At 35.8% G+C, this 8,944-nt stretch overlaps 1 protein-coding gene across 1 annotated transcript; it reads left to right on the top strand.

Moving 5' to 3' along the window:
* The first annotated feature begins 5,265 nt into the window (after positions 1 to 5,265).
* LOC132184050 (endochitinase EP3) lies at positions 5,266 to 7,138 on the top strand. The gene is made up of 2 exons (XM_059597533.1): positions 5,266 to 5,724; positions 6,577 to 7,138. Exons 1-2 carry the CDS (start codon positions 5,310 to 5,312, stop codon positions 6,981 to 6,983), a joined length of 822 nt encoding a protein of 273 aa, XP_059453516.1. The 5' UTR covers positions 5,266 to 5,309; the 3' UTR covers positions 6,984 to 7,138.
* Positions 7,139 to 8,944: the final 1,806 nt, after the last annotated feature.

Genomic DNA, 8,944 nt, shown 5'->3' with positions numbered 1-8,944 from the left:
GCGGGTCGTGTTCAAGGGGTCAGTAAGAATATTCTGCCTGCACGCGACACCATCTACTCATACTATACACAATCCCAAACACGGTCGTAAAACCGTGGCGGGACGATGGTCTTGCATAAAGAACTTGAAAGAGCCATTGAAGCTGAGAGGGAGAAGTACAGGGAGCAAATGGATGTGAGGTTGGCGCAGCAGAGTGAGGAGATTACTATGGTAGTGACGCGCGCGGGTGACTTAGCAGATGGCTGCTCAGATGGCTGAGCAAATGGCTGCTCAGATGGCGGCGTATGAGGCCCGGATTCACAGCCTTGAGGGGTCGAGATGTATGGGGTCAGAGCCGAAGGTGACGACTATCAAGAATCTGCAAGATGCAGAGTCCCTAGCCCGAGTGATTGTAAGATCCTCAGTTGATAGCCGATCAGGTAACAATATATTCTTATTGTTTCTATTTGATTAACACGGTTATCTTACGAGATGAATATCATTTTAAGGACTAGTAATTTTGTTTGGTAAATAAACTTTGTACGTATCTAACACAATTGTATATAACACAATTGCAACGTAATATGTGTAGACAACGTAAGAGTAAAAGCTGAGGACGATGATCACAATGAAACCCAACACCAGACGCCGGCTGGACAGAAGTCTTGTTTGTCAAGATATTATACCCGTCGTTCAGGCACCTCGTGAGTATATATATAATCTAGCATATATATATATAAACTCAAAATAATCTACTTTGTTGTTCCTAGTTGGTTTGGTTGTGATTGGAGCTTTGTATAGTTAATCTTACCATATTTGTTGAAGCCGCCTCATTGAATAAATGTATATGTAGATGTATATGTGTTTGTGCATAGGTCGTGCAAATATGTATGTCGAGGTTGTATATGTGACAATTATTCGATTGTCTTCTCACTTACTTTGACACTGCTCATCTATTAGGAGTTTAAAATATTATATCACAAATGTCAATTAGCTAATTGATTGTTTGTTTTATCTTTTGCAGTTAGTGCGGAGAAGTCGAGAAGACGTATGGGGTCACGATGATGTTCACTCAGCTTTGGTCTCCAGTGTTTGTTTAAGGCTTATGTTTTTTATATTTGTGTATAACGTTAGTTGTATTGTATTTTACTATTTCCTTCGTTGATGTGTATATATACATTTAGAGTTGGATTATTTGTGGTAGTTGGATTGTGGATATATATAGTTGAATTGATAGATAATTGTGATTATCTATATGATGTTAGACTAGATTATTGGATTTTGGATTAGATTATTGAATTGTCATTATATGTAACTCGTATATCAGGTGTTGAGCGGTAAAAATTCTAGTATAACGACCGGAGAAAATTAGAAAAAATAAAAAATAAAAAAATTTACCTGTTAACTTTAGTAACGTGGCAGATACTGACACGTTACCACATGGTAACGTGTCAAAATCTCACATGTTACCATGTGTGGTAACGTGTCAGATTCTAATACGTTACCATGTGGTAACATGTCAGTATCTGCCACGTTACAACCAATTGTAATGTGTCAGAATCTGACATGTTCCAATGGAATTGTAACTTGTCATTTTCTAACACGTTACCAAATGGTAACGTGTCAGAATCTGACATGTTACAAAAGTACGTTGTAATAGTTACGTCCAATTTCACAACCCATCAATCACGTTACCATAGACACGTTGTTAAACTTTAGTAATGTGTTAACACTATATACACGTTACTACTGGTCCGTGACCAAAAAAATTGATTCTTGTAGTGTTGTAAACTCATAGCTTTGGCTATGATTTACCACAGCTTTATGCTTTTGATATTTTTTCAAGAAATGAATATGAAGGATTCCACCAACAAAAAAAAAAGCATACCCTAAAACCGTTATCTGCATCCGCATATAGTGATTTTTGTTAACTATGTGCGGAAGCAGATAATGGATAGTTGCAGATAGTGGATGTGGCATGCAATTAATATTGGTCCGCATATACACTCCTAGCTCTGTCTTTTTTTGTTTTTCTTTTTTTAGCATTTATTTATTTTTCAATATATACAATGAAGAATTATCCAGTAGAAACAAAACCTAGCATGATCTTTTTTTTTTTTTTCTTTTTTTCTATTCATGATCTAATTTGCTATAGCCCAGCATATTAAAAGCTATTTCACGGTCTGTTTGTGCTGTTAATTAGAGAGGAAAGAGAGAGAGAGGCAGAGAGAAATTCCCAATCCTAGAGCACAAATTATAATACAAAAAAAAATAAGATTTTCATCAGCTGGGATTAGATTTCGTAACGGGGTGTTTTCAAAGTCACGCCGCCCATAATACGAGGATCCTGCCACGCGAGTTACGGGCTTGAAAATGTGCTCAATTTTGGTCTTTCTTGTGAGATATATATATTATCCAGTAGCCGCCACTGCATTCTGTTTGTCTTGGTGATTTTGGACCGGAGTTTTGTTAACGTGTTTTTGGAGTAACATTGTTGACAAATGACAAGCAGTTTCCAAAGAGCAATGCTTCGTGACAATCAATCAATTTAGCCGTTGATAGCGGTCACAACCGTACACGATTAAAACTCAATTCCATTAATTCATGCCAACCTTGAATTCATAAGCCTGCTCCTCCCTCTTCAAGTTATTTGGTGAGTCATAAGTCTTAGGGTTGATTCTGATTATTTCTACTCCACCGACTAGGTGTTTATTATAGGTCACAAAAATTATTATTGTAGGAGCTAAATTAAAAATATGGTAAACACAATTTATGACAGAAATGAAATAATTTATCACTTAATATATGTTTAACAAAAAATATATCTATAAAAGTAATTAAATATGTTTCAAAATTGATATCTCAACAAGCTAGGTAACATGTCCACATTAATATAAATTTAAAAGAGATATACAAAAATTTCTAAAATTGCATATTGCTGTCTTTTAAAGAACAAAATCATCAAAAAAAAAAAAAATTGCAGCTTGTGGCCTTTTAGAATATTTAAAAAATATTTTTGGTGTTTCACTTTGTGTTGAGAAAATTAACTTCCCAACACAGGTATTGTAGGCCCAATGAAAACGCCAAGAAAAAGTTCACAACGTTTTTTCTACAATTAGCCATGTTTAAAAAATGCCTCTAAATACTATTTTTCTTTGTAGTTATCCTCCTAGGAAAGAAAAAAAAATACAAGATGTGGGCCATTAGTTACAAACCTGTTTTTACTCTTCGTTTCAAGATTTTGATGAAAGTGTGAAAATAAAATTTTTTCAGAATTTTTATTTGGGCGGCCATTTTGAAAAGTCAAACATACATATAGCTCTTGAACCTCATGAATAAATTTTTTTAAGAGGAGGAGAAAAATATAAAAAATTCTTCCAAATTAACAACCGTTTGCGATAGAATTTTACAATGTTCAAAAAGTACTAAAGTAGCCTATCAAACTACAAAAGTGTGTCAAAAAGGCCACATATTTTTTTATATTCCTATAATACCCCCATTCTTTTAAAAACTAAAATAAAAAATTAATAAAGTAACAAAATTAAAAAATTAAAAATTAATTTTTTAAAATAAAATATATATATATAAAGCAAAAAATGAAAAAAATGAAAGGGGTGGTTGCCAATTGAGCCAACCACATGGTTTGATTTTGCATTTATCTATATTTTTTTATACCACACAAACGATTTGTAATTTAAGCCATCTACAATTACTAATATTTTATTTATTCCAAAAAGACAAAATTTATATTTATTTGCCCCTTGGTTTTTTTTTTTTAAGAAAATAATTTAGTTTATTTTTTTGTTTTATTTAGTTTTTAAAAGAATAGGGGTATTATAAGAATATAAAAAAATATGTGGCATTTTTAACACACTTTAGCAGTTTGATGGGCTACTTAGTACCTTTTTATATTTTTCCCTTAAAAGAACTTATGCAGGGTCGTAGCCACTGGTTAGGTTAGACTATAGTTAAATTGATTTCAGACTACAAATAAATTGCAACAGTCTCTCCTTCTAGAACCTTTCTCTTACTAGTTTCCAACGAGCAAATACTATTATGATAATACACAAGTAAATAAGCCACCCGGATTGTTGTCAACCCACTTAAACTTTCACCACAATTCAAATGTTTTCTCCAAACTAAAATAATTTGTAACTGACCCTTCAAACTATTAGCCCCTTTTACTTAACCTATGTTGTTAGGATTTTCTAATAACTTAGATGAAAAACTCGTGAAATGTCCGTTATACTCGTAGTGAGATGTGGGAAAACATCCAAAATACCTTTAAATTTAATTTTAAAAAAATAAATAAATACCCACGGCTACGTCTTGATTCATATCTTTTAATTTGTAATTAGCTAGCTTTTTTTTTTTTTTTTTTGAAAAAGTAATTACCTAGTTTTGACTATTCTTAAGCTTGCTAAATTGTTGAGATTTTATTTTGCCAGTTCAATTAATGGCCATGGACCTGCAGGTCCATGGTCCACGCATGGACAACCAACTATGGACGAAAACCATATTTTGTCGGTTCAATTAATTACATGTGTACACTTGGAGTGGTTGAATACGCGTTAAAAAAGATGGTAGGTATATAAGACGACGGTATTAGCTTGGGGCATACAGTGGAAATTAAACATAGGATCTACCCGACCCAATACTCGGAGTGGTTGAATATGCGTTAAAAAATATGGTAGATATATAAGACGACGGTATTAGCTTGGGGCATACAATGAAAATTAAACATAGGATCTACCCGACCCAACACTCGGCAGTTGAATTTATGCCTCTAATATGTAGTCTAATTATCTCTCTTTAGATGTCATAAAAAGCTTAGCCTTTTTGTTACCAAGAATGCAGACTTTACACGGAAAGTACCATTTTCCACATAGGTATGGTGAACTTAATGGATCTAAAAATTAAAAATTAGGCTAGTTTGGCAAAACTTTTTAGCAACCAAAAAAAGAAAAACTCTATAACAAACAATTGACACTCAAAATCTTTTACATTACATCACAACTAGAAAGTCAAAAACACCGTCTAAACTAGCGAATGAACCGGCCAATATGCAGCGAATGGAGACTACCAAATAATTAACGTTTGAAAATTATATGACCAAATGCACAAGTAACACCGAAATCAATTGTCCCATATACTAAAAGGTCAAATATTGTAACATCGTCAAGACCCGTACTAGACACGCCCTCTAGATGTTTTGAAATAGTCCAAGCTATGTTGCATTATAAATATCAGATGCATGCTCACTTTGTTTTTCACCACACAATCGATCATCTTCTTTATTCATTCATTGTTCACAGCAACAATATCCCAAGATGGCTGCACTTTGTGTGAAAAAAAATATTCTAACACTTGTTGCAGTCGCATTAATCTTAGCAGGATATGTGAAGGCTCAAAATTGTGGATGTGCAGCAAACGAATGCTGCAGCGAATTTGGGTATTGTGGCACCACCAGTGCATACTGCGGCAAGGGGTGCAGAGAAGGCCCTTGTACTGCATCCCCTACTACACCTTCAAGTGGTGTCTCGGTGGCTGATATTGTGACAGATGCTTTCTTTAATGGGATAATTAATCAGGGCACTGGAGACTGTCCAGGGAAGAGCTTCTACACCAGGGCTGCATTCCTTAATGCTCTTAACTCCTATACTCAGTTTGGCACAACTGGTACTGCTGATGATTCTAAGCGTGAGATTGCTGCTTTCTTCGCCCATGTCACGCATGAGACTGGATGTAAGATCTTTCTCCCTCTCACTAACTTATTCATTTATGTTTTCACACCATAAAATTAACCATCATGCACTTATACCAGAGATGATCCAATGACTAGTTTTATTATTACGTTTTTCTGCTTGTATCATGATAGTCATATAACCGTCTACAAAATAGTATTATTCATATCTCATGATCATATTTAACTAATATACTGGGATAGTAGGGATGAAGCTAGCTTTGAATTTATGGGGGACCCAAAAACAAAAAAATTTTGGGGATGGATCAATTGACAAAAAATACCTTATATAATTATTTTTTTACCTTAAAATTTTTTTTCCTTGTAATTTGGGGGGAACCAGGGCCACTGCCGGTCCCCCTCTAAATCCGTCTCTACAGCAATACGACTGCCATATAACCTGGTGCTGCGACACTGAAAATCAACCTTTGAATTAGCACTTGTTGAAAAAAAAAAAAAAAAAAAAAAAAAAAAAAAACTGATTATTAGTTCGATGTCATCTGACTTGTTAGGCTAATTAAATAGCATTGGTCATGTCATATTCATTGATGCATGTCACTTTAATCTAAACTAGATTGCATCTCTAATTTATAATAGTATACCTTATTTCAAAACGACTCACAAATACATGACGTTATTTCATTATGATCAGAAAAACATATAAAGTATATGATTGCATATATATATTATTATTGTTTATATATCGTTATTAAATTGTAATGAAAACGCTTATGTACATAAATTATTAACTAGTCATTTGCAAAAGATTTAAATGGAATGTGCATCTTGATCGAGCTATATATTGCACTGTAAAACGAAGCATATATTGACGCAAATTGTTTGTGTTTGGGCAGTTTTGTGCAAAATAGAAGAGACAAATGGTGCTTCCCAGGACTACTGTGACGAGAATAACACACAGTATCCATGCAACCCAGCCAAAAAATACTATGGTCGTGGACCACTTCAGCTAACCTGGAATTACAACTACGGAGCAGCTGGAAATAGCATCGGATTCGACGGATTAAACGCTCCTGAAACTGTGGCTACAGACGCCGTTGTTTCGTTTAAGACAGCCTTGTGGTTTTGGATGACCAATGTTCACTCGGTTATTGGCCAAGGGTTTGGGGCAACAACTCGGGCGATTAATGGTGCAGTTGAATGTGATGGTAAAAGGCCTGATCTTGTCCAAGCTCGTATCAACTATTACACTCAATACTGTAACCAATTCGGTGTTGCTCCTGGTGATAATCTCAGTTGCTAGGATGCTTAACCTTAATTTCTTGGATACAAAGAAATAAAGAAGGTCAAATAACTTAGGTGAAAGAGAACTATCCCTTCTTGTATTGCCCATAGTCTCTATGAGCATTTGATGGCCTCATAAATAAAGGAAATAAAGAGTATTCTCATTTGCTTTTATTCCGCAGTGTTTGCAAATTTCTATGGTCAACTATCAATTTTAGCTCCCTAAAGTCTTTGGTTTTCTTTATATATAGATCGTTTCTGAACAATGTGAGAGAGCTTGCATGGGCTATCTATCCGAGTAAGTGATTAAGCAACTCAAGATTTATTTGGGTAAATAGGTTTTTACAATTTGAGCAGCAAATTGCTTGAGATCTCAATCTTCATTACACATATATATATATATATCCTCCATGACAAAGGGCTTGCCAAGTAAGATAGAGATTTCTTCATATTAGACTTTTTGACTTTCACAAAAGTTTAAGTAGCCTAAAAGAAAGGTTGTGGAAATCATTCCCCAACATGAGATAGAGGGAGCGTACACAAGCCATTGGGGTCGCTAGTGGGCACTCACTGGAATGTCAAGAATGGGATAATCCCATGAGGGTCGCCACCGAGAATGCTGGGTACCAAGAGGGAGTGATTGTGGCATCCCACATTGCCTACTGTTGCAGATTGGGTCGCTCAAGAATTCAGATAGAAGCGTCTATTCACAATGGCGTTCGGACGGCCGTCCGAACCTGCAATTCTAGAAGACTAGCAGAAGACCCCATTCGGAGTCCCGTCCGAACGTCTTATGTTTCTTTATGTTTTTTTTCGTGGCCGTCCGAACGCCCATATGTCCCATCCGGACGGGCACCGTCAGTTTGATTTATTTTCTAGCCGACTTTATCTTGTTATTTTATTAGGGTTGGGGTTTTGAGAGTCTTTATTTCGTTATTTTATTACGTTTAAGGTTTTGAGAGTATTTATGTCATATTTTATTAGGTTTAGGATTTTAGACTATAAATATATGCTTATAGCCCCTAGAGAAAAGGGAGTTTATGTTAATTATTGATTTTTATTAATGAGAATCAGTCATAGTTGAGTTTATTCTTCTTTTTCCTTCAAAACCTAGAGAGTATCTAGCTTTTCAAGAAGAATTCTCAGATCAACGATATATTCAAGATCTAGAATTACCTATCTGCTACTTTATGGTTGTTCTTTGCTGCAAACTACCAAGTCAGGCTATATCACTTGGTATCAGAGCTCAAGTACTTTCCATGAATGGGAGGGAGCAACCGTTGTGCAGACATGGACGAGGTGCACGTGCGCACGAAGACAGCACGTAAGGAGGAACCGGCAATTCGCTTGAGGCACATGAGTGGTAGGCTGAACAGTTGTCATCGCCAACCAAGACCGCAATTCGCGAAGGCGGAAGGCAAATCCGTCACTGAACGTTGGCAACACACGGAGGATCGACTTAGGGCTATGAGGGATCAAATTGAAGACCTAACTACCCAAGTATCCGACTGGTGTGGTCAACATGGGAATGGATCCGAAAACCATTTTGCGGAGCGCGGAATGCACGGACGTCAGCACCATGCGCAAACTCATGCCAATAGGTGGGTAAACGGGTTTGAACTCAATATTTCGGAATTCTACTGGGATCTACAACTAGAAGAATTTTTGGATTGGGTGTTGGCTATTGAAGAGGTTCTTGACTTTAAAAGGGTGCCCAATGAACGACGAGTTTCTTTGGTGGTACACACATTCCGGAGAAGAATTGCTACATGGTGGCAACAACTGAAGCAAAAAATAGGATATGGCAAGGCAAATTGAAGATCAATAGTTGAGATAAACTATTGAAATACATGTGAGTCGCCTTCTTGCCCCATAAGTATACCATGGGCCAAAAATCAAAAAATTAGAGACAATGGTCTATGACTGTGACAAGAAAAATAGAAAATTCCTACAAAAATAAAAATAAAAATAAATAACATG

This window comes from Corylus avellana, chromosome 2 (assembly GCF_965113065.1).
Source record: "Corylus avellana chromosome 2, dhCorAvel1.hap1.2, whole genome shotgun sequence".
In the NCBI taxonomy this organism is placed as follows: domain Eukaryota; kingdom Viridiplantae; phylum Streptophyta; class Magnoliopsida; order Fagales; family Betulaceae; genus Corylus; species Corylus avellana.
The sequence above is the reverse complement of the archived record's forward strand: the minus strand, read 5'-3'. Positions and strand labels throughout refer to the sequence as shown.

Coding starts and splice junctions, on each gene's coding strand:
- LOC132184050 (XM_059597533.1), top strand. CDS start 5,310: ATGGCTGCACTTTGTGTGAAAAAAAATATTCTAACACTTGTTGCAGTC. Junction 5,725..6,576: donor TGTCACGCATGAGACTGGAT/GTAAGATCTTTC, acceptor GTGTTTGGGCAG/TTTTGTGCAAAATAGAAGAG.